Raw genomic sequence first — 24350 nt, 5'->3', positions numbered from 1 at the left:
CACGCCTTCTTGTCTGTCATTACGTAAGTGCTGCCCCAAGACAGCTGGGCTTCCCACACCTTTGTTGACAATCCGTAATCTCTATTTTTATGTTTGAATTACCCAAGTTATTTAAAGGTATAGTTAGCTTCTTTGCATCCTACCTTTTGCTATGTATTTACTTTCCACTGTGTACAGTGAATGTTGCCTATAAAATTTCATGTATCTTGGGGGAATTTGTAGAAATTTCCAAGGGCTGTTCATTTGCATTTGGAAACAATGTTCTCCCCCTAAGACCTCAAACTTGCTAATTATGCTGTCCCAACCCTCCGTGTCCTGCTTACCTGTTTCCACTAGGTTTGTTGATTTCTGAGTCAGTGCCCCCGATGATGGCTTTGTCAATGTTTTTCATCGTATTTCTATTTGTTTTGCTCTATATAGTTCCCAGTTATGTTGTTAGAGACATAAAGTTCATGACTACCGGGCCTTCTTGGTGAAATCTTCCTGTTTGCTCGTGGATATCCTTTACAACTACCTGTGTCCTTCATTCAGCGCCGGCCCTTGAAGCAGTCCTATGATCTTCCTCGTTCCTTTCAACTCTCCCGTGCTGCTGGGTTTTGGTGTTTTTAACTGTATGTAGCTCGGATTTATATTTTCCCTTTGTCCCACCTTAACATCTTTTTCATAGGTGAGTTTAACCCATTAATACCTCTAAGCACTGCTATGTTGGGCTGTCGCCCTACCTTATTTTGTTTCCTACTTACCGCAATTTCTTTAAAACCAAGTAACTTTTGTTTTTGTTTTTCTAAGATTTTATTTATTTGACAGACAGAGTGTGAGCACAAGCAGGGGGAGTGGCAGGCAGAGGGAGAGGGAGAAGCAGACTCTCTGCTGAGCAGGGGGCCCGACACGAGGCTCGATCCCAGGGCCCTGGGATCATGACCTGAGCAGAAGGTAGACGCTTAACTAACTGACTGAGCCACCTGGGTGTCCAACAAGTAGCTTTTGTAAAGTTAGCTTTTTCCCTTTATATTGCAACTATCCGTACAAATAACTGCAGATTGAACATCCTGTACCACCCACTCAGCTTTTTATCCTGCTTATTCTTCCTGCATCATGGTAACTTCCAGACCACTTCAGAGCAGAGGGGAGGACATTTTCTGGTCCTGCTTCAGTGCCCTTTTTGGTACTTTGCTCTCCTTCTAGCTGCATCTTTCCTTTGACCTACCCCCGCCGCCCCCAGTCTTTCTTCCAAACACACGGCTCCCACCACCCCTACTGATTTGTCTTGCAGGTCCTCTTCCCAGCTAGCTTCTCTGTTTGAAAAGATCATGGTGGCACCTTCCTGGAAGCCTCCTGAAGGTTAACAAACGCATAAGACCAGAGGAACGAACCTGGGGGCCCTCATCAGCCAGACTGCTCAAGTTTGCATCATTACTCTCATGTGCCAACAAGCATCTTATTTAACTTCTCCATACCTCAGTCTCTCACCCTGCAAAATGGGCTAACAGGAGAGCGCCTACTGTATAGTGTTTTTGTGAGAATAAGAGTCAAGAGTATAGACTTACTATGCACCATAACAGCCGGCGCATGGTAAGAGCTAAGAGAGGTAATGCTCAGTGTCATCATTCTCAAGGATCTAAAGAAATAGCTTTGTATAGGGTTGTCCTTGGTACTTTTCTATTCAATCCCTGTGTGAGGATGTACTAATGAGAATAGAAAAATGACACCTGAGATTAACAACACACTTCAGTAGGTATCTAGGCTTTCTTGTCTCCGTATTGCACTTTAGACCCTTGGACCCTGTGAATGCTCGGCCCATGCCACTGAAAGACAAAAGAAGAAAGGGACTGATATCTAGATTTCTAAACTAATGTAGGAAATAATGGGGAACAGATAGGCTGAATTCTCCGATGGCGTGAGCCATAGTGTATCGCTGGGTAAAAGGCACAATAATAGAAAATTTCCAAAAGTAGTACTGTAAAACACAGGCATAAACATCAGCTAGATAAAATCTATACTGTGGAGATGTGCTCAAAAGAAGTGGCCTCTCTACTGAAGAGCTGCTTTATTTTGCTTTTTTTAAAAAAAAGGGTCCTCCAGTAAAATTTTCTTTAGCATCAGAATTTAAACTTGGTCTATATTGTACGACCTCTTCTCTGAAAACAAATGAAATTGGCTTACATGAGAGGCAAGCCATCAGCACGGGAAACGAAGGTGTTATCTGTTTTGTAGGAAGATTACATGATTTTGTTACTTCATCTGTATGTGTAGCAAACAACTTTGCTTTGTCAGAGTAGCAAGGATCTCTAGTTAACTTAGTGCTGTATTTTTTATTCTCCATAGAATATTGATTTTGTAACACTGAATAACATTAAAATGAAACTTGCACATCAGGAAAGATCAGCAAGGATATAAACTAGTACATTTATTAATATATGTCATAATCAAAAACCCCAATCATACACGGAAATCTTCACATCTGACATGCCAGCTTTAACCTATGAGAACTAGTGTCTTTGTCAGGTGATAAATATATAAGCAATGACAGTGGTCAATCGCGACAGTTTTGAAATGTTAACTCTTTGTCAGTTAAGCATAAAATAAATCTACAAGAATACTGAAATCTAACAAGAATGAAATCCAAAAATCTGTTGAACAGAGATGATGTCAAGTAGGAGGAAGAGCACTGAATTGGGATCCCGTACATTTAGATTCTTGCCTTGTTTTGTCCCTGGTAGATGACCGTGGTCAAATATTCTAGGCTATGAATCCTTCACTTTTAAAATGAGAGTTGGCTGGATAATTCTTTAAGGTCTTTCTAGGTTTAACTTTCCATGATTCTAAAATCTCTGACACTGATTCATTTTCGTGTTGTATAATAAATCTCTAACAATCCTGACTTGGCACTTGGGCTGAATCCAGCTCCACCCACACAAAGACAGCCAAGCATTTCCTTGGTGTTTGGGTTCACCAAGAATCACGGAGGCCTGAACCTCAAATTAACAAGGAAAAATGACAGTCTTCAGGAGGTGAACAAGCTCATCCTGCACTAGACACTAATTCAGCATAGACAGTTTTAAAGACCCCAAAGTCATGCTTATTAAGAAAAGATATAAGGGTTGGGTGTGTGGGTGGCTCAGTTGGTTAACCAACTCTTTTTTTTTTTTTTAAGGTTTATTTATCTGAGAGAGAGTGAGCAGGGGGAGGGGCAGAGGAAGAGAATCTCAGGTAGATTCCCTGCTGAGAGTGGAGCCCCCCACATGGGGCCTGATCTTGTGACACTGAGACCGCGACCTGAGCTGAAATTAAAAGTCAGACACTCAACTGACTGAGACACAAGGGTGCCCCAAGGGTCTAAACTCTTGATCTCAGCTCAGGTCTTGATCATGCTAGCCACAGAACCTACTTAAAAATATAAAAAAGGAAAACCCCACAACATCCTCTTTGGCAAAAGGTAAAATAATGATGATTCATTAATAATAGTAGGTAGATACATTAACTATTACATATAATTAATTTTTAAACTGGCTTTTGTGAACATGCACCACATATATACAGACCATTAGATTTTTATCAATACTGAATATACATTCAAGGTCTGGATATACACAGGAGTTTCTCCAATGCTACTAATTTGAACACAAGGTTTATTCTAGTTTCACATGTTTATAATTCCACAGGAACCAGCTGGGATTTTTTCTTACTAATGTTGGTTTCTACTGCATTACTTGTAAAACCCACCTCTTTATATAATCACAGACATTAAAGATGTCCAGCTCCATTTTAGGGCAATTCGTCTATTCCCCTACTTTCCTTATTTAAATATTCATCATTCATTCGAGGTGGGGGGAGAGAAAGAGCATGCATAAGCTGGGGGGAGACGCAGGGCCTGATGCGGCCTCGATCCCAGGACCCCAGAATCATGACCCGAGCTGAAGGCAGACACTTAACTGAGCCACTCAGGTGCCCCTCCCCTACTTTCCTTATCTAATCACATTGTCTTTTTGTTTGGAAAGACTGAATGAATGAGTTTCTATCATCTCCCTATTTGAAAGTCAAGTAGACTTTATCTCTTTTGATCCAAGGTCTAAATCTGTCTTTATTTCTTCCTGATATTTTAAAGTAATCCTAGCTCTTTGTATTTACCAATTCTGAATATTTAACTGTGATTTGTGTTATAGAAATTAAGCCAATTCAAGAAACATCAATGTTCAAACCAAAATTACTTTTAAAATGTCAAGTTTTCTTAATAAACATGATCCTTTCATTTACGTACTAAAATGCTTCCCATTTGCACTGAACCTTGAAACATTTTTTAACATCTCTAACCCATGACACTTTTTCAGAAAATATAAAACTCTAACCACTCTCTGGTCCACTTCCCTGGGTGGGAGGGCCAGGGTCCTCTTCTCCTGATTGAGAATCCCCAATACCGAAGAAATGGCTTCACCAGCTATATGTTTTGTTGAGCTTTGCCCTTCTATAATTTGTACTGTGAGACAATAGATTTATTTTTGCCTTCCTAGATATAAAATAATTTCTCTCTTATTTTTTACACCACAGAATATGCTTTTTCAAACTCTATAGGCCCCGTCTCTCTCTCATTCCTTATAAGACTTTGATATACTTCTTTATAGGAACAAGACTTCTCTCTCTCTCTTTTTTTTTTAAATTTTTATTTATTTATTCATGAGAGACACAGAGAGAGAGAGAGAGAGAGAGGCAGAGACACAGGCAGAGGGAGAAGCAGGCTCCATGCAGGGAGACCAATGTGGGACTCGATCCCAGGTCATGCCCTGGGCTTAAGGTGGCGCTAAACCGCTGAGCTACCTGGGCTGCCAAGACTTCTCCCTCTTGAGAGTCACTGAACCAAAACATAATTTCTGCCTTACTTTATCAGGCCCAGTAACTAAGTTTGATGAAACATTATTCAATTCAAATATGGAAAGAAATGATGTTGAAAAATAACAGAATAAAATACTATAATATTGAATATGTTCTGATTATGAAACCGAGTTGTTTAAGCTTTATGTGCGAAAACTAATAGACTTGCTTGTAATTTTTTTTAAGTGAGCTTTCTGCCCAATGTGGGGCTCGAACTCACAGCCCTGAGATCAAAAGTCACATGCTGCTATACTGACTGAGCCAACCAGGTGCCCCGAGAGACTTGTTTTTAAAATGATCTGCTGAAATCATCATGAAATGCATCTTTTATGCAGGTCAGTTATAGTAAATTATATTGCTTCATTTTGTCAAAATAATACTTTGATCATATGATCCTCAGAACGATACACTTATTTTCCACCTACTTCCAGATATTTAGAACTTGAACTTTCAGATTTTTTTAATTCAGTTTTCTTTAGATTCTTCTAAATGCATTTTCAGTTTCTACCTAGTTTAGAAACTTAGAACTGATCTGTAGAATTGCCAACTATGACAAAAGCTCCTCTGATTCCAAGACATAAAGATGTAACAGGAACATAAAATAGCCACGTCTGTAAGTAATACTCCAAATGTATTTTTCCAAATGCTGACAGAGTGAAACTTCTGTCTTACCCGAAGCTAGAATGTGTACGCAACTTTAAAAACAGTTCTAGAGAAAATATGGATGCATTTCTTCCCAAATTTGCAAAATGATTTCCTGTGCCTATTTAATGCAGACTGGAAAAACAGATAAGAGAGTAAAGGTCTTCCCCAAGAATCAGGAATAAAGGGCTTCAACAGAATACTTCAGTGCTGCAGAGGTTTACTTCCCCAACAAGGCACGATAGTTTAGAATTTTATACCAGCAACAAGGGGGAGAGGCCTCATGCCTGAGGGCGTCAGTATTCCCCGTCAATGCACTTCGCGATGGTGTTCAGCTGGATATTTGAAGTTCCTTCATATATTGTGCCTTAAATAAAAGGGAACAAAAAGAACAATGAGAAGGGCACCCAGAACTAGCGTCTACATAAGAAATCGCTCTTACACGTTACCTCTGTAGTCGTTGTAACACTGTCACCAGTGACATCTTTCAACGTCCCTGAATGTGGGGCTATGCGACAGTCATTCTAAGAGATGAGAAGATTCCATTTGGAAATTGGATTCTGATTCCAGAATCAGTATGAAACAGCTGACATCTCTCATTCCTAAACTATCAATGCATAAGCTTTTCAAAGCCCCTCGTTTTGGTCTTCCTATCTGGCAGTGGAGCACCAGACGCTCAGGCTTGACAAGGCACGAGGCTTCTGAAACTAGAACTTCCAAGGAAGCTAAGATTCGCCATTTGATGACTCAAATATATTAAGGTTTTTAGTAAAAGAAAAATTACAACAGTTACTCTTGTTGCACCTTTACTAAAAATCTGTTGAGGCACCGAACAAGGCAGTTTGAGGTTTTAAAAAGATATAATCCATCTTTTTCTTGGAGGAAGAGGTAGGGGGCAAAATACAGCCATCGAAAAGGAGAAAGCCAATAAACACAACACTGAAGAGATTAAAATTGCCTTTGCCTAAGTAGAGTAATATAAACCCAAACACATACAGCAGCCCAAACAGCTACAGAGGCAAATTAAAGAAAGCAAAATAAAACATACAAAATCTATTTACCAATTTTTGCATCTCGAAAGTATTTTTCCACAGGGTAATCTTTGGTGTAGCCAACTCCTCCCATCCACTCGATGCACTTACTAGTTGTGAGGCCCGCAACCTGCCAAAACCAAGCACCAAATAACACGCTGAAACCAAGTAACTCATGCACCCTAAATGCTCCCGCAGAATATTTTATTTTTTATTTTTTTTTTAAGGTTCTTTTTTTTTTTAATTTTTATTTATTTATGATAGTCACAGAGAGAGAGAGAGACAGAGAGAGAGAGAGAGAGAGAGAGAGAGAGAGAGAGAGAGGCAGAGACATAGGCAGAGGGAGAAGCAGGCTCCATGCACCGGGAGCCCGACGTGGGATTCGATCCCGGGTCTCCAGGATCGCGCCCTGGGCCAAAGACCGGCGCCAAACCGCTGCGCCACCCAGGGATCCCCCGCAGAATATTTTAATAACATTTTAATTCACTGCTGTTGGCAAGTGAAAGGACTGAAGTTACTTGGTAAGATAGCATCGTCACCTTATCTACATCATTTATACAAACTGTCCTATTATTTCACAACATTCCTGTTTTCTGAAGAAAATCAGGGTATTGCTAAGACACAGTCACATGCCACCAGGCACCATCTATTCAGCAAATATTTATCAAGGGCCTTCCTTCTATCACACATTCTGTCAGCGTGGGGTAAGCCATGGCAGGTGGCCACCACCCCATGGTGGCCAGTCACTGCCCTTCTGGTTCACATGTCAAGCCAACAGTTACAGAAACAGATCAACTCTATGGTGCAACAGGAGAGCTGGCTAGAAAAGTGGATGGACTTCAGAGGTGGGGGGGGGGGCATGCGAGGAGATGACAGCTTCGCTGAGGCCCAAAGGACAAGTTAGGGAACATTTCAAGTTGGGGAACACATGGGAGAGCTTCAAGGGGAAGATGGGTTTATCGACCTCAGGGACTGAGGGGGCAGTGGGCTGGGGTCCAGGCAAACTGTGAAGAGAATGGAGAGGCAGGCGGGCCTCACAGGGGCAGGCAGGCTCAATACTGTAAAGGCCCCCCAAAATGTCCATGTGCTAGTCTCCACAAACTGTAGTGTTTGTTACCTTACATGACCATGAGACCACAGATGTGGTAAGTTGAGGGCTTTGAGATAAGAGATGGTCCTGAATAGCCTGGGTGTGCCCAATAGCATCACAAGGTTCCTCATAAAGGAAAGAGGGAAGTGGGGAGGGGGTTAGGGTCAAATTTGAACACTCTGCCCCGTGGGCCTTGAAGGCAGAGGACAAGACCATGAGTCGAGGAATGTGAGAAGCCTCTGGAAGTGGGGAGAGTGAGGAAATAGATTCTCCCCAGAGCCTCCGAAAGGCAGCTTTGCTAACACTAAGATTCGATCCCAGTGATAATTCATTTCAGACTTCTGACCTCCAGAGCCAGGAGGTAATAAAATTGCATTGTTTTAGGCCGTTCAAGTTTTGGTAATTTGTTAAAAGTAGCAACGGGAAACGAATACAAATATTGTTCCCTTTGCTGTGAGAAGCCATGAAGGTTAAGCTGGAGCGACATGGCCACCCGGATGTTCTGAAAAGGGAAAGCTGGACCAGAGGAAGCAACAGGGACCTATGAAGCAGCAGGGACCTATGGAGCAGCAGGGAGATGGGTGCATCGTCTGGTCAAGAGATGGGACAGCTAGGACAACAGGAGGCAGTGGAAAGGGAGAAAAATATATTATATATTATAAAGTATTATAGTATTATAAAGTATTATAAAGTATAAATATAAATATATTTATATATAATACACTTGGGGCAGAAGCCTCAGCAACTGATGGTGAGTTCAAGGGGGGGACGAGGGTGAAGAAGGTGACAGGATGGCTCAGGCTCTCACAGGTATAATCGAGTGGGCAGGTGGCGCAGACACTGGATCTATTAGTCTGGACCTCAGAAGGGAGGCTGAGGCAGGTGATTGAATTTGGGGGCTGAGAGGCTAAGGGGCTATTCCAAGCTATGGAATGACCAAGGCAAACTGCAAAGGTGGGGACGCAGCAGCCAGTGATTTGGCAAAGTTTTCCAGCCAAAGTCTACTGGGTTAAACAGAAATATCAACAGGAAGCATTCAATGAAAACATCAACAACCTCTTCTTGGGGTTTTCATTTCACATGATCTCCCTGGTATTCACTGTGCCCCAGCCGGAAACCAGGGGTGGGATGCTATCACTCAGATGAGGCTCACCCAAGGACTCATGAAGAGTGTTCTATCTGAATTGGGTGACTCAGTTTCCACTGAAGAGCCTGTGATAGCACTGAGACCCCACAGAATTAAAGCACTTTCCTCCAGAAGCTTTTCTGTTGTAGGAACTGGAAAGTCTCCTATTTTATTTGAAAAACAAATGCTTAATCGATACACCTGAGAGAAAAGGTTAATACATACATAACCAGGGGGTCGGGGGAAGAAGGCTGAACTACATATTTTGTTTGTGTTTTACCTCTGCGGCATAGTATTTGGCCATAGATGCTTCTTTTATGATTGGCTTCCCGATTTCCAAAAGCCTAGCAGTGTTGTATGTCAGCAATCTTGCAGCTTCCAGCTGGGTGGCCACGTGAGCCACTTGGTGTTGGAGTCCCTGTAACATTCAGGCCCACGTTAGAGAATGATGATTTCTGGAAATGCAACTTATCCTCCAAGTCTTGCCTGGAGATGGACCACTGACAGAACAAAAATATACCCCCTAAATGGAATTTACATTCGTTTTGTAGAAACACTTGAAAATCCCAATACTGCAATCCAAAATGAAATTTTTAGAAAACTCAAAGTTCATGTAATTCTTTGTAATTGGCAAGATCTAAAAAAATAATCACAGAATTAGGTTTAAAAATTTGTAGTATTTAATAATTAATTTAAACCTGTTTTATGATCAAAATTAAGGTAAAACTAAGTGTTGGCAAAGCAAAAGTATGAATATGGTTTTTATCCACTTGAATTCACAAAGTTTTGATTCTGCATACAGCCTCAGGGCATCAAGGAGATGTTGTTAGCTACAAAGTAGTGAAGGAATATATGAAGCTCCAATTATCTTTAAGTAACTTCACTGAAGTAAGGCTGCTGCAATATCCCGGAGCAGGTACCAGTCAGGGTTACAGAAACAGAAGAATAATTAAAAAAAAAAAAAAAAACCCAAAAACACCCTGAAAAAATTACTACTACTCTGAAATTTTAGAGGGTAACAGACCACACACTAAATGTTAATCAAATAAAGAAGTGAGCTGGTGAGTGAGGGTATGAATATTATTTACTTTTTTTTTATTTTAATTTTTAAAATATTTTATTTATTTATTCTTTCATGAGAGACAGAGAGAGAGAGAGAGAGAGAGAGAAAGGCAGAGACAGAAGCAGGCTCCATGCAGGGAGCCCAACATGGGACCTGATTCTGGGACTCCAGGATCACAACCTGGGCCAAAAGCAAATGCTAAACTGCTGAGCCACCCAGCAGTTTAGAATTGTAAACAATTTTCTGGAAATATGGGCAGAGATACATTTATTACAAATGGATGTGTTTCCCACGCCTGGTGGCTCTGTACACTCAGGTACAGAGTGAGCACCACTATATGCCAGGCACTGTGCTGAGCACTACAGATACCACACTGAACAAGGCAGAGTTCCTTGCGCTCATGACTTAGCCCAGCAGGGAGAACAGTTAAAAACAGTATTGTTTGCAAATACCCTACAAATTGTCCTTCTCCTTCTATAATACTTGATATGCACAAAAAAACCCTGTGACAGGTACACAGTTTATGAAGCATAACAATAAACTGAACACCCACGAACCTATGCGTAGAGTGAATATCATCTGATTTGTCTTTTTACTTCATGGCATCTTTTGAGGAAAAGAAACTGGGTAAATTCAGCATTACTATTATTTCCCTACAATGAGGTCACAAAAATATTCTATGTTTTCTCCTAAAACTCATAATTTTTGCTTTTTATATCTTTAGCATATCTGAAATCTATTTTGCAGGTATGGTGTGAGGTAGGGATCCAGGCTCATTTTTTAAATTTTCTTCCACAAGGAAAGAACAGTCCTAGTCTGTGATCTACAATGCTATCTTTATCCTGTATCAAGTTTCCATACATGAATCAATCTATTTCTGACCGTTCTGTTTTGTCCCATCAGTCGATCTGCCTATTTTGATGCCAATATCAGTTTTAGAATTGTGTATGCAGAATGCAGAGATTCTAATTATTTTTGAAAAGTACATTCAGTTCAAATAAACCAACAATCGCCATCCAGGTTGTCTACTCCAATGACATGGAGTAGGCATAAAACAGATACCATGAGAGGCATAAAAGTGACTCTGGCATGTCTCTTGCTCTAGAAAACTAAGCACTGCTGGATCCTGGTTCCCTGACTACATTATGAACACAGGGCCTGGCATAGAGAACATTCTCAATGAATCTATGCTAAATAAATGACTGAGAGAAATAAAGATGGAAGAGGCCTGATCTCTGCCCAAGGAGCTTGTAGCCTAGAGAAAGACATGAATGAGTATATGCAAAACAAAAACCAAATCATTCTAATGAGATGAAAGCAGTTAGGGAAAACTAATAAAAGCTTCAGATATATGTCATATAAAGTGAATAACACTGCTTTTTAAGATAAAATTTCTAACAGTTTTCTTTTAATTACTCACATCAGGCATCTTTAGAAGAGTCGGGATTATACCTATTAGTTCACCTGATCCCGTATCCCTCCCTCGCCAACTCCACAGACACAGAAATGCTGTTTCCTGTGTACAAAGGAGATCTCCCACAAACCGGCTTCATATTCTGTCCCTTTCCTTGTAATCTATGTGGCTCTGAGAAAGTACTCTAGTGGGGGCGTCTGGGCAGCTCAGTCAGTTTAGCGTTTGCTAAACTGGGTCCTGGGATCAAGTCCCGCATTGGGCTCCCTGCTCAGCGGGGAGTCTGCCTCTCTCTCTGCCTCCACCCCTCTCCCCTGTTCAGGCTCTCAAAATCAATAAAAAAGTCTTTAGAAAAGGAAGAAAGTACTCTAGTATAATGAAATGAAAACCAGACCTGAAGCCAAGATAAAACACCTATCATTTGACACATGACTCCCTGCATGTCTTTGGGAACTCAATCTCTAGAAACTTCTGTCTCCCACGTGTAAGATACCCTGACAGCACGGGTTGGGGGAGGCCCTGGCCAGGCCTGACATGCTTGTTCTTTCCAGGTTTTAAACTGATTGCACACATTCATTGCACTGAACTGGGTGCACCCAGGCCAGGCTATGCCTCGAAATATCTACGCACATGCAATCTGTGTGTGCCTGTGTGAGGCCAAGTCCTTATTATAGCACCTGAAGACAATGCAGCACAACAGAGCAGGCGATGTAACGAGAAACTGTTCTTGGAGCCTAGAGCTGCTTACAGGGAGGTTTTGCCAACATGTAAAGTAATTACTCTGGATTTTTTAGGTAAAGTGCTTGAGTAAATCTGGTAAGCTGCCACTCCGGGCCTTCCCTAACCTGGTGAGGCCTCAACATGGACTGAAGATGCCATTGCCACCAACGGTCCCCTTATCTGGGGAGCCTGAAAAGACACATCCTTAGACCAGGCCAGTATCTTTCTCAGCGCTTGGCTGAGAACACCTCACTTGTACTCACTGCAGTGAACTATACCTTCTATAGGCAAGAAGTGTCAAAGTGCAGTCTTTGGAGGATTACTGTGTGGCTCTGGCCTGCACAGGGGACTCTGGATAAATGTCAGCATTTACCAAGCACTCATTACACTCAGGCAACGTGGTAAATACTCTACACATCTACCTGATGCAAAGTCACCCTCATATTATCTTTAGTTTAGAGATATAGCAGTTGGGGCTTGGGGGGCGGCGGGTAACTTGCCCATGGCTGACAGCTGCTAAGACAGGGAGCTGGGATTTGAGCCCTGGAAGCCTGACTGCAGACCCCATGCCCCAGAACTTAGGAAACAGGGCAAAGACAACTCTGAAATGCTCACCAGGAAATCTGGAGTCATGCTACAGGTGGCCCTCAAGGATTGCTTTCTGTCCTTGGAGAAGGTCAAGGCATTCACAGGTATGTACCCGGAGACCTATTCCTTCCTCCTTTCTACCTCTCCCATTAAAATCCCCCTGAGGAGGCCCCCTCCACAGCTTTATGACACAGCTCTTCATTAACAGGAAGCCACGAGAGTACAGTTTGGTACAAAGAAGCTAATAACGATATACCTGAAAATCAAATATCCTTTTGCCAAATTGCATCCTTTCTTTCAAATATGGAACAGTATAGTCAAAGCACCCTTGAGCCAGTCCCAGCATCTGTTAAAAAAAAAAAAAGGACAATTTCTTATTTTGTTATAAGTTTACATTTTTAATTATTCAGGGTATAAATTCCTTTTATAGGCATATTGAAGAGCTGGGGTTAGGGGCAGAACTGGAGGCATAAAAGGGGCAGAACTGGAGGCATACCTTTGCCCACTGCATCTGTAGAACTTAACTTCCAGTGACTGGGAGAAGATTTGAGCTATTTCATATAAATAGGAATGTATTTAATTCTAGCAGAGGTAAATCCTCCGGCTTGGCTGTGCTCATACAACCAGGTTACTTCTAAGGAAGCTTCTAGTTTAAGCTCTGAGTCTCTAGGCACAGAGCAAGCCATGGCAATGTTGCTCTCAACTGGCCTCAAAGACTGTAGAGAAACTCCCTCTAGTCCTTCTAGAAGGCCAGCATGGAAGGTCACTTGCTAACCTTCTATCTTCTTGTCCATTTTGCATATTATCAGGATTAATAAGAGCTTCAGGGGAAAGGGCATTGAACATAAAAGAGCAGTGTTTCTCAACCCTGGCTGCACATTAGGACCATCTGTGGGAACTTGATTTAAAAAAAAAAAAAAAAAAGCACGATGTGAGGTCTAAAGAGTGGAGGGCGCGGGTGGCCTGGACCTTAGCATTTTCAAACCTTCATGGTTTCCTGCAGGGCTACAGTGAGAGCATATGGTAAAATCACAGATTTATGCATTGGAACAAGTAAGGCCATGGTGGCAATCTCAGCCGAACTATCTCATTGCTAACCACCTTTTTGAATCAGCTTGAAGGATTCAAGCTTGGAAACGGTTTCTAAATTCCAACACTAGGTGGCCATTAAAGTCAGGATCTCATTATGTCAAACTATGTGGGTTTTACAAAAAGGAAAACGAAATCAATAATGAAAGCTTTGGGGGAAATGCCCACAAACGTATCAATATTTCATTAGTGTTCATTCACATTTTCCTTTAGCCTTTTATTTTGCATTTTCTGGAGAAGAGAATTTTGTGCTAAAAGTTAAAGGACACCACCCCCAAAGACCCCCAAACAGGGGGCAGCAACCCCCTGCACTTTTGGCCGAGATAAGATGATGTCACTAAACTCTTATGACTAAAGTTTATAGCTGATAATATCCTACGTTGACGTGAAAATTAATATGACCAGCTGTCAACCACAACAGGCTTTTTCATCTCTGCAAAATGTTTTCACTATCAATACTGAAAAGCTAAATGGTCTTCGGCTGCAGTTTTGAGGATAGATGCCTTCAGTTCGCTGTTCTATGTGACTCTTTCTCTACAAGGCATCCACAATGTTAACCAAGAAATAACTCCCTGACCTTAACTTTTAATTAGGTTATAAGATAACTTGGAGTAATTAGACAAAAGCCCAGGCTGTGTATTTTACTGCCAGAACATGTATATTATTTATACGTCTGAGAACAAGGAGAGCCAGTATTACGGTTTTTAATGCCACAGCTGATGAAGTTGCATCACAGAAAAACATTAAAAAGAACAGATAGGCCATTTCTCTCATTATCTCGCTTTGTGAGAAATATGGGTTAAGTCTTCATCTAAGAATATTGTTAGCAAATTAACAGCAGCAAAAAAAAAAAATTTTTTTTTAAATCTAGAGGAATAGTATAGTACAACATTTAACTATTCCAATAGCTAATATGTGTAACATCTTCAAAATATAAACGCTGCAAGTTTTTTAATTTGGGATATTCATTGATTAAAAATAAATAAATATATTCAAAATGACATTTAAAAAAATTTTATGTTTAAGTAATCTCTACACTCAACATGGGGCTCAAATTCATAACTCCAAGATCGAGAATCATATGCCTCATAGACTGAGCCAGCCAGGCGACCCCAAAATGACATTGATAAGAAAACCAAAGATGCTATTCATTTTGTTAATCAAGAAAACAACTGATTTCACTTCACAGGAAAATGTAATGTGCATTAAAAAGGGCAAATTTGGTTTAAAAAAATGGAATAGTTCTCATATGTATCCACTTAATTGTGGCTATTTTATTTCAAGCACCACACACATACAATTGCCTGATTTTCACATGCAAAACACTAAGCAACAAATCTTTCATTCTTTACAGATTACAGGCCCTTACTGTATGGAATATTAGGTATTCTTAGTTGAAAAAAATTTCTTCTAGAATGAACTTCAAAAATTGAAAAGGTGATTTTTTTTTTAAAGTCATATTTAATTTACAATATATTTGAGAAGTTATCGATCTAGGTATTGGATAATACTTAACGTTCTCAAAGCAGAAAAAAGCGTCACCACTAAGCCATTGTTTGGTTCTCGGGGCATTACATAATTGACTAAAGTGGGATCCGAAAGAAATGAGAAGCCATTCTTTCACTGCACGGAAGGGAAGGGCGCCATCTTGTGTTCACAAGCTTCCAATACTCATCACTTTTATGTATTTTTTTTCTTTCTTTCTACGTTTTAATCAACCCACACTGTGAAAGAGTCAAGCAAAATGGCTACAATGTGACCAACCTGTGCAGCAACTCCTATTCTGCCTTCATTAAGAATCCCTATGGCATGCTTATAGCCGTGTCCAATTTGTCCCAGGATATTGCTTTCTGGAACCTGAAAGGAAAAACGTGCAGTGATTTCTACTTTTAATTTTATACAACTCATTTTGATTATATAGTTTTATATATACAACATTTCCAATTTGTGTGACAGGACTCTAGCCCAGGACTTGGTAAACTCCAAGGTGACTCCTCGCCTCCGTCTCCCTCTCCACGGCTTCCCTCACAGCTCTGGGAGAGGACAGGACTCACGGCAGTGCTGCTTGCTATGGCTTCCGCTAGCACCCAGCACAGCCATGTGTGGAATGAATGAATGAATCTATAAGAAGGGAATCTCATATCGATGACAAGTGAATAACAATTTTCCCCAATTCTTGCCTATATGTTCTAGTATGAGACAGAACATACTGGGAGTTACATGAAACATGTAAGTACTTGGGTAAATCAAGGGCGTCAAACCTTTCTTCTGTTGAGACTATTATTTATGGAGGCATAAATATCAACAGAGGTATGTGCACATACACGCATGAGCATACAAGGGAGGGGCGGAAGGAGAGAAGAAACAGATTAAAACGTTTATTTGTAGTTAAAATAATCTCGACTAGCAACAATAAAATAATACATTTAGCCTTATAACCTTAAGAGAGGGAGTGAGCAGACCAGAGAAAGAAAGGGCCGGGGGCATTAGTGAGGCTTGAATATCTACCTGCAAAGTCCCCCATGGGCACACACATGTGTCACTCACGAACCCATGAACTAAAAGATCAAGTTGTAATACGAGTGGTAAGAAACCTGTCACAACCTGTTCCATCTGTGTCAAGTTCTAAAACATTCTGGCTGTCTTCTCTTCCTCATGTTTTTTTTTTTTTTTTTTTTGGTTTTAAATTCAATCTAATTAGCATATATTGCATTTAGTTTCAAAGGCAGGGTTCAGTGATTCATCAGTTGCATGTAACACCCAGGGCTCATCATATCACATGCCCTCCTTAATGCCCGTCACTCCACCTCCCCTCCAGCAACCCTGCTGGTTTCCTAGAATTAAGAGCCTCTTACGGCTTGCCTCCCTCTCTGATTTCGTCTTATTTCTCTTCCTCACTTTTAACAGATTCCACTCTAAACTGTGGGGCACTGCCTGATGGTTTCTCAGGCTCACTGGGCAACATCCCCACCTTGTGGCCTTTGGTATGTCCACAACGCATGTCCATCTCCGAAGTCCGTATCAATAAAGTATAAATGGTTCCTAAGTATGTAAATTTAAAAGTATAAATGGAATTAATTCTCAGCATTGGCTCTGAGGTCACCTGCTGGTCAGCAAGGTTTCCACTCTGCCTAAACTTGTGAAAAGTACATTTAGTCAAGATCTTACTCGAGAACACCATCAAAGTTTTACAAAATATTCTCCTCTGCATGCTCAATATTGTGACACTTTTTTAAATAAATTTATTTTTTATTGGTATTCAATTTGCCAACATATAGAATAACACCCAACATATAGAATAACACTTGCTCATCCCGTCAAGTGCCCATCTCAGTGTTGTGACACTTTTCTTGTGTAAAGCTTATTTCATGCCAGTCTTCTGCTGGAAAACCTAAGATACCCACCTTGACGTTTTCAAATGTTAATGCACAGGTGGAAGAGGCTCGGATTCCCATTTTGTTTTCTGATTTCCCTATGTGAAGGCCTTCAGTGTCACGATCGACCACGAAGCAGGTAAGGCCTTTATACCCCTAAAAAGAGGATTTGAAATGCTAAGAAAAAAATGCTATTACCACATTTGAACTGGTAAGATCCCTTGTTTCCAAGAGTTGAAAGTTACAGAACACTAAAACTGAACTTTAGTATTAATATTAGTTGGCTCAGAGCTGCCATGTGTGCATTAGGAAAAAAGAAATAATTGGAAAACATTAGATTCACAATTAAGAAGTCTGTAATTTCTATTACTTGTTCAGAAACCATTATGACTATTAAAATTATTAAGATACCCTAAAGTATTATTCTGTGATCATGAGCATTCCATGTTTTAAATTTAATTTTGTTCAATACAAAGTTTCAAAATTTAATTCAGTGTATGTCAGAGAAAAGACAAAAGAGAAAATGTATTTACCTTTTTGCCATGTATCTATTTTCCAACTAAACAAAAAATTTCTTAAAAATGAATGTACTATGTAGGTACTTAATTCATTCCTAAATAGAAAATGTGAAATCCTACAAAATGAAAGATCAACTTCCTATATAATTAATAATGGCAATACATGAACCTCCAAATAATTACTAATCACATCAACTGCATATATTTGAGGAGATGAGTAAAGAAGACATTGAAAAGATGTCAATCATCTAACATTTCAGTATTGAGGAGAATAAGGAATTTAAGACAAAGCTTCATCTACAAAGGAAATGCAGGAGTGCATGAGTGGCTCAGTCAGTTAAGCGTCTTCCTTGGGCTCAGGTCATGATCCAGGAGTCCCGGGATTGGGCTGAGTCGGGCTCCTCCTTGGCTGGGAGTCTGCTTCTCTCTGTCCCTTATTCCACTCATGCTGCCTCTCTCTCTCTCAAATAAATAAATTTTTTAAAAAATAAAAAGGAGGGGATCCCTGGGTGGCTCAGCGGTTTGGCGCCTGCCTTTGGCCCAGGGCACAATCCTGGGGTCCCGGGATCAAGTCCCGCGTCGGGCTCCTGGCATGGAGCCTGCTTCTCCTTCTTCCTGTGTCCCTGCCTCTCTCTCTCTCTGTCTATCATAAATAAATACATCTTTTTAAAAAATAATAAAAAATAAAAAAATAAAAAGGAAATGTAAACAGGAAAGAGATATGAAGAGAAAAGGTGAGGGGGGTAAGGAAGAAATTCTGCTTTCAGACTTACAAGGTCAGGGTTGACGTTCGCCATCACCAGGAAGAGTCCTGCATACTCCGCATTGCTGATCCACATCTTCGACCCATTGATGACATAATAATTTCCCTTTTTATCAGCTCTGGTCTTCAAAGCGAATAAATCACTACCTGCTCCAGCTTCTGAAAGGCAGACACTTCCTACCTGCAAGTGCAAACAAAAAAATTCCAAGTTAATAACGGCATTTGTAGTCTCTGTAGCAAAGATTTATGGTAAAGTAAACATGTCGCTTAAGGCTTTGGTCACTTTTAAAACCCTGTACTTATCAAAATAGTAATGGTCTTTCCACAGCATTATTTTATAAAATATACCCTACTACTTGTCTAAGACAGATTTAAAGACTTAAGCACACATAGTCAATGTTAACTTTAATTAAATTAATTCTAATAATTGCAGTTTTCTAGACATCGCACTGTAAATGAAACCAGCAACAAAAGTATTAATATAATTGGGGCCAAAAAAAGGATTTTTGTGTCTGATGATTATTCTTTGAATTTCCAAGCAGAAATGATGTCGTAAGTTCAGAAGAGATCAGATCTATTTCAACAACTCCTATCAACTCACTTTTTCTGTTGCGAGCTTGGTCAAATACGTAGCCTTTTGTTCTTCTGTTCCATATTTTCTCATCAGATTGTTAATCACTGTGTTCTGGATGTCACAAACCAACGCGACAGATGCATCGACTTTGGCTAATTCCTCTATCACAAGGATAGAGGAAAAAAAGGAAGCTCCTGTTCCTCCGTATTTTGTTTCAATTTCAATACCCATCAACTAAAAGGAAAAACAAGGAAACATAGATTAAGAAGGCTCATTTCTATATGGGAAAATTTCTTGCAAGAACTTCAAAATTAAATCTTAACCATATAAATTCCTGATTTTAAAACTGTGTACGTATATTTCATTTTAACTTGGTATGGTTATTGTACGATCCTCTAAGGAAAAACAATAGCAGACACTCTATATATTTGAGAAGGAAGTAGTTGCAGGCAAGAACTGTCATTTGTTTCCTCATGGAACCTAAAAACACAGAAATCAGTAAAATGCTTTGCAGGAGGATGGAATGGAATCATGAGAAAGTGTCTCAAATGGTGAGGAAACGGAGGAAGGCAGTGGGGCACAATCTCTTCTAGGCGGGCTCCTCGCCTGGACTCATTCAGCCAAGATAATAACTGAAGGACCATTAATTCTGGGGCATTCTAACAAGTCCCCGTGGTTGGCAGACATCTGGTGGTGTTTCCTGGAACCACCACAGACAAGGCAGAGGTGCCTGGTAAACACGACCAGATGCTGGCCAAGCTCTCCCATGACTGTCTCATTGTTCGGCCAATTCTCCTAAGTTGAGAACATGAAACTCCCATAGTTCTCCATTTTTAAGGGTCCTCATCTCAGAGAATGTGTGTACCTGTAATTCAAGACCCAAAGCTGCTAACAGGTAAAAGGATAATGCTCCTCTCTCTTCTGCCCAGACACTTCTGGAATTGCAGTGTGCTATGGTCTGGGTTTCGGCTGTTATGTTTCAGCTGATGGGAAGCTTAGCGGATATGCAGGCAGAACCACAAAGTGGGGGGAAGACTTAGAAGGTGAGATCCAGAAATGCTGTTCCACCAGGAAAAACTGAAGGATTCGGGCGTGGCTTAAGTCTGAAGAGGGCGTGATAACTGATACAGTATCTTGAACAGTTGTCAGAGACAACTGCTTCTCCCAAAAAGTCACCGATTTTTTTCTGCGTGGGAAGTACCATTTTTGTCAGCTATTGCTATGGCAGGTGACCGCAGAAGAGGGACAAGAGGAGCCTCAGAATAGCTGGTGTAGGATGTGCAACCAAGCAGATGCTCCAGGTGGTGCTACGCCTCCTAAGCAAGGCCAGGTGGTGGGGCTTCAGAGAACCCTGCCTGCAAGAACCACCCCATCAGGGGAGTGATGCTCCCAGCCTGGAAGCCCAAGACTTCTCAGAGCAGCCCAGGGACTCTGCCAACAATGCAGATGAAGCCTGCCTGGAAAATGGGACTCCCAGATGCCCTCTGACCCACGGGGGGGCTTCACGGAAGATTCTATGTTCCTAAGCAGTTCATCGCTTTAAAAAAAAAAAGAAACAAGTGGAAAAATCACTAGTAGGTATGGTATTAAAAAAAAAAAAAAAAAGCTGGTCTCTTTACAAGGGTTAGAAGTAAAGACTATTTAGGTTCAGTGGAAAAGGCAATTTTTCCAGCACGGTAACAGACAAGATTTTAGCCAATGGCTCTGAATAGGAGCTACTAGTTCTGGGATATCCCTAGTATTCAAAATAAAAAGTAAACATCACTTCACACCTATGGAGAGGAAGAGATGATGAGTAAGTGCAGTGATTTTGAAAATGTTCTCCTTGGAGCCCCCATGCTGACAACGTAGAGCTGGAACAGTTCTACTTTTGTCTATTTTGTATACTGGGCTCCTATCAAAGGGCTATGTGATTTAGGAAGTTGCAAATCGGTTTCCCTGGTTAGTGTGGAGCTCAGATGTCGCCTCAGCTTCTAAGTTTGCCACGTGCAGAGGGACTCAGGTAGAAAGCATGGTCTGCTCTGAGGTTTCACTAACTGAAGTACGCTTCTTAATCCTGGTGGTGCTGAGCGGGATCATTCTTTGTTGGTGCCGGTCCCGTATACTGTAGGCTGTTTAGCAGCATCCCTGACCTCTATTCCCCTAGATGCCAGGGTCACCCACAGTTGTGACAACCAAAAATGTCTTCAGAGACTGCCAAATGGGACAAAAATGTCTTCAGAGACTGCCCACTTGGGGGACAAAATAGCCTCCAGTTGAGGATCACAGATCTAAAGAAATCATTCTCTTGCTTCTGAGCCCTTTTCTTAAAAAGCAGCATATTTTTTAACTTAAAATGCCCAATCAATTTAAAGGAAATCTGTGACTAGGATCTCAGTCTAAAAGAGAAAACAGAGGGGTTCCTGGGTGGCTCAGCTGGTTAAACATCTGTCTGAGGCTCAGGTCATGATCCTGGGGTTCTGGGATCAAGCCCCACATCTGGTTCCAAGCTCAGCAGGGAGTCTGCTTCTCCCTCTTCTCCTCCCTCCTCCCTGCTCATGCTCTCTCCCCCAGGTAAAAATACAAAATAAAAATCTTTACAAGAGAACACAGCTAATTTTGACTAGGAAATGAAGAGTTCATTATGCCATCATTACAGTTCCTGAATTTAAAAGTATGCATACATTTTAACACTGGACAGTATTTATGAAAGAATGAGAAGAATTGTAAAGTATATACCCCTTGTTGAAATAATTCTTCTATTATTGATGGATCCATTTTTGAATTTTCATCCATCGTTGACACCAGAGGAGCAACCCGTTCTTGGGCAAATTTTTTAACTGTAGGGGGGAAAAAATACTGATCTGTCTTTATTCTCTTAATATGACAGGCTTTACTTTTTTTCAAAAAAAAAAAAAGTTTTAAATTAGTGTTAAAAAAAAAAATTCCATTTACAAACTGAGGTGGACATACCCCCCAAACATGTCATGGAACTTCACACTGTCGATCCAGCTGGTAATCAGAGGGATCTGGATGTGACACTGAGCCAGTCTACTCACCAGTGTTCTTTATCATCATCTCCTCAGCTGTAAACATCTGCAGGGGGGCACCGGGCAGCCCGGCATTTGTTAGACCAAGGGCAGCTTCTGACTGGGAAGACTTTAGGACACGGGGAGGAGTCTTCCAAGAAGACAGGCAGGTTGGGAAGCTTCGTCTGAGCTGTAGGAACAGTCCCATTGAAGAGGGGAAACACACACACACAAAAAAAATAAAGAGAAGTATCTCAACATCGGTTTCTTTGGGAATAACTTTTTAACCCCTTTCTTGCCTCTTGTGTCACCAAAAAAGAGGAGCAGGAGACTGGCATGTTTGAAAATTCACTGTCTTGTGAACAAAAACACAAACTTGTTTAACTTTATGTCCTTTATCCAAGCAGTGAGCTCTTATAATTTTTTTTTTTTTTTTGGCTGGGTACAGTATACTTTATTGATGGTACATGACAAGGTAGAGGTCCCCAAGCCTCTCCCCTCCCTCAGGGTCTAGGATGTAAATTGGAGGTCAGGAGATTCTCAGTGTGTTGGGGGATTAAGTTGGGGCAGGGACTCCCCAGCAGCTGAGGGCCTCTCTCTTCCTCTTGTTCTTGCTGGGGCTGGTGGTCCAGGAGGCTCTTACTCCTTGGAGGCCATGTGGACCATGAGGTCCACCACCCGGTTGCTGTAGCTGAATTCATTGTCATACCAGGAAACGGAGCTCTTCTAATTAAACGAAACTTTCCCAGATGATTAGCTTTTACCTTCAAGAAAACACTTCTAGATGGACATTCTAGATGGAATTCATTTTTTTTTTAAGATTTATCTATTTTTTGGGGGGGAGCAGAGTGAGAGAAAAATCTCAAGCAGACTCTGTGCTGAGCACAGAGCCCAACTTGGGGCTCGATCCCATGACTTGAGCCGAAACCAAGTCAGACACATTCCACCACTGTGTCACCCAGGTTCCCCAAAATTCATTCTTAAAATGTCACATTTCATGGACTTCTTCGAAGGGGAAACCTGAATATAAATAACACTACTGGGTGACCACTGCAAAGAGCATTCTTGAGGAGGGTGGGAATAGGTGAGGGTGCGGGGACAACAAGGTGGGGATGAGAGCGCCCTCTCCTGCCCTGCCCTGGTGGCTGTAGATAGCAGTTCTCTTTTGGTTCTCCTGGCTAATCCTGTTTTTTAGCTTCTCCTTAGTCAGACTCGGCACAGCATTAGGGTTAAGAAAACAGACTCTGCAGTCTGAAAGAACTGGTTTCAAATCTGGCATCTGGGATTTATAAGCCACGTGATCTTGGACAAGTGATTTCAAACTTAACAGTTAAGATCTCTTGATCTGTTTCTTTCTCTGAAACATGCAGATAATAATCTCGAGTTTTCTAAGGATTAACATCATAACCCACCTGAAGGGTTTAGCATGCCATCTGCCATACAGTAGGAGCTCAATAAGCAGTAATGGCTATCTCTACTCCGACCCCAAAGGACACAGTGGTGGTGGTCCTAACCGAGCAAGTGCCAGCAGTAGTGACAGTTAAACCACATTGCCATTAGCGTGTCTCCCTGAAGCAGTGTCCCAGATCCTTCAAATGTGCCAATTTCTACTCAAACAATGGATTTGCTCCAAGTCTGTTGAAAAGAAACCTTCCAATTTGAAATGCTTGCTAGAGCTTTCCGATTTCATTTTGTAGAATTTTATTACAGGGGAAACAAATAAGTTATTAGTCTTTTAGTGAACCTACAAACATGCTAAGTGAAAAAAGCCAGCTACAAAAGATCACATATTATAGGATTCTATCCATATGAAATCTCCAGAAGAGGCAAATTCAGAGTCAGAAGCTAGTGTAGTGGTTGCCTGAGGGTGGGGGTGATGGAAATGTTCTCAATTGGATTGTGGTGACGATCCTACAACTCTGTAAATTTCCTGAAATTCATTGCACTATACACTTTAAAGAGTGAGTTTTATGGTAAGTTATACTTCAACAAAGCTGTTTCAAAAAAAGAAGTAGTGTTTTCCTTTTATTCAGCAAGATTCAAAACGAATGTTCTGAGCATCTGACAATTGTCTGAGAGCACAGGGTACCAAGGGGAACATTGTAAGGTTCACAGAATAGGCAAAAAACAAAGTCAAGTTCTGCAGGATTAAAAAGCATATGTGGTGGGGGCGCCTGGGTGGCTCAGTTGGTAAACATCTGCCTTCAGCTCAGGTCATGATACCGGCGTCCTGGGAGGCGTCCTGGGTTGAGCAGCATCAGGCTCCCTGCCCAGCGGGGAGTCTGCCTCCCTCTGCTTGCGTGCTCTGTCAAATAAATAAAAATCTTTTTTTTTTTTTTAAAGTGTGTGTGGTGTTAAAAAAAAAAAAACAAATGTAGTAATATATTGCAATATATTTTTTTCTCAATAGTTTTGATTACACATGGAAAAGCTTATTGATGAAAAGAGAACAAACCAACCATGAATTAATCTGTTAATCTTTCCCAG

The 24350-nt window shown here is 41.0% G+C and overlaps 1 protein-coding gene across 3 annotated transcripts in view; it reads right to left on the bottom strand.

Annotated features, from left to right (window-relative positions):
* Positions 1-2387: 2387 nt before the first annotated feature.
* ACADSB (acyl-CoA dehydrogenase short/branched chain) overlaps positions 2388-24350 on the bottom strand; it is a 42073-nt gene continuing 20110 nt past the window's right edge. For 2 of the 3 annotated variants that reach the window (XM_072740308.1, XM_026010711.2), the window contains 10 exons: positions 21894-22053; positions 21574-21674; positions 18883-19089; positions 18292-18462; positions 17031-17156; positions 15391-15483; positions 12794-12883; positions 9036-9173; positions 6570-6669; positions 2388-5875 (listed from right to left, as the gene is read on the bottom strand). In XM_072740308.1, coding sequence (XP_072596409.1) covers positions 5805-5875; positions 6570-6669; positions 9036-9173; positions 12794-12883; positions 15391-15483; positions 17031-17156; positions 18292-18462; positions 18883-19089; positions 21574-21674; positions 21894-21930 — 1134 coding nt within the window. In that variant the 5' untranslated portion in view covers positions 21931-22053 and the 3' untranslated portion in view covers positions 2388-5804. The remainder of the gene's footprint in view (positions 5876-6569; positions 6670-9035; positions 9174-12793; positions 12884-15390; positions 15484-17030; positions 17157-18291; positions 18463-18882; positions 19090-21573; positions 21675-21893; positions 22054-24350) is intronic. The other variant, XM_072740309.1, reaches the window with a different exon arrangement.

This window comes from Vulpes vulpes, chromosome 15 (assembly GCF_048418805.1).
Source record: "Vulpes vulpes isolate BD-2025 chromosome 15, VulVul3, whole genome shotgun sequence".
Classification (NCBI taxonomy): domain Eukaryota; kingdom Metazoa; phylum Chordata; class Mammalia; order Carnivora; family Canidae; genus Vulpes; species Vulpes vulpes.
The sequence above is the reverse complement of the archived record's forward strand: the minus strand, read 5'-3'. Positions and strand labels throughout refer to the sequence as shown.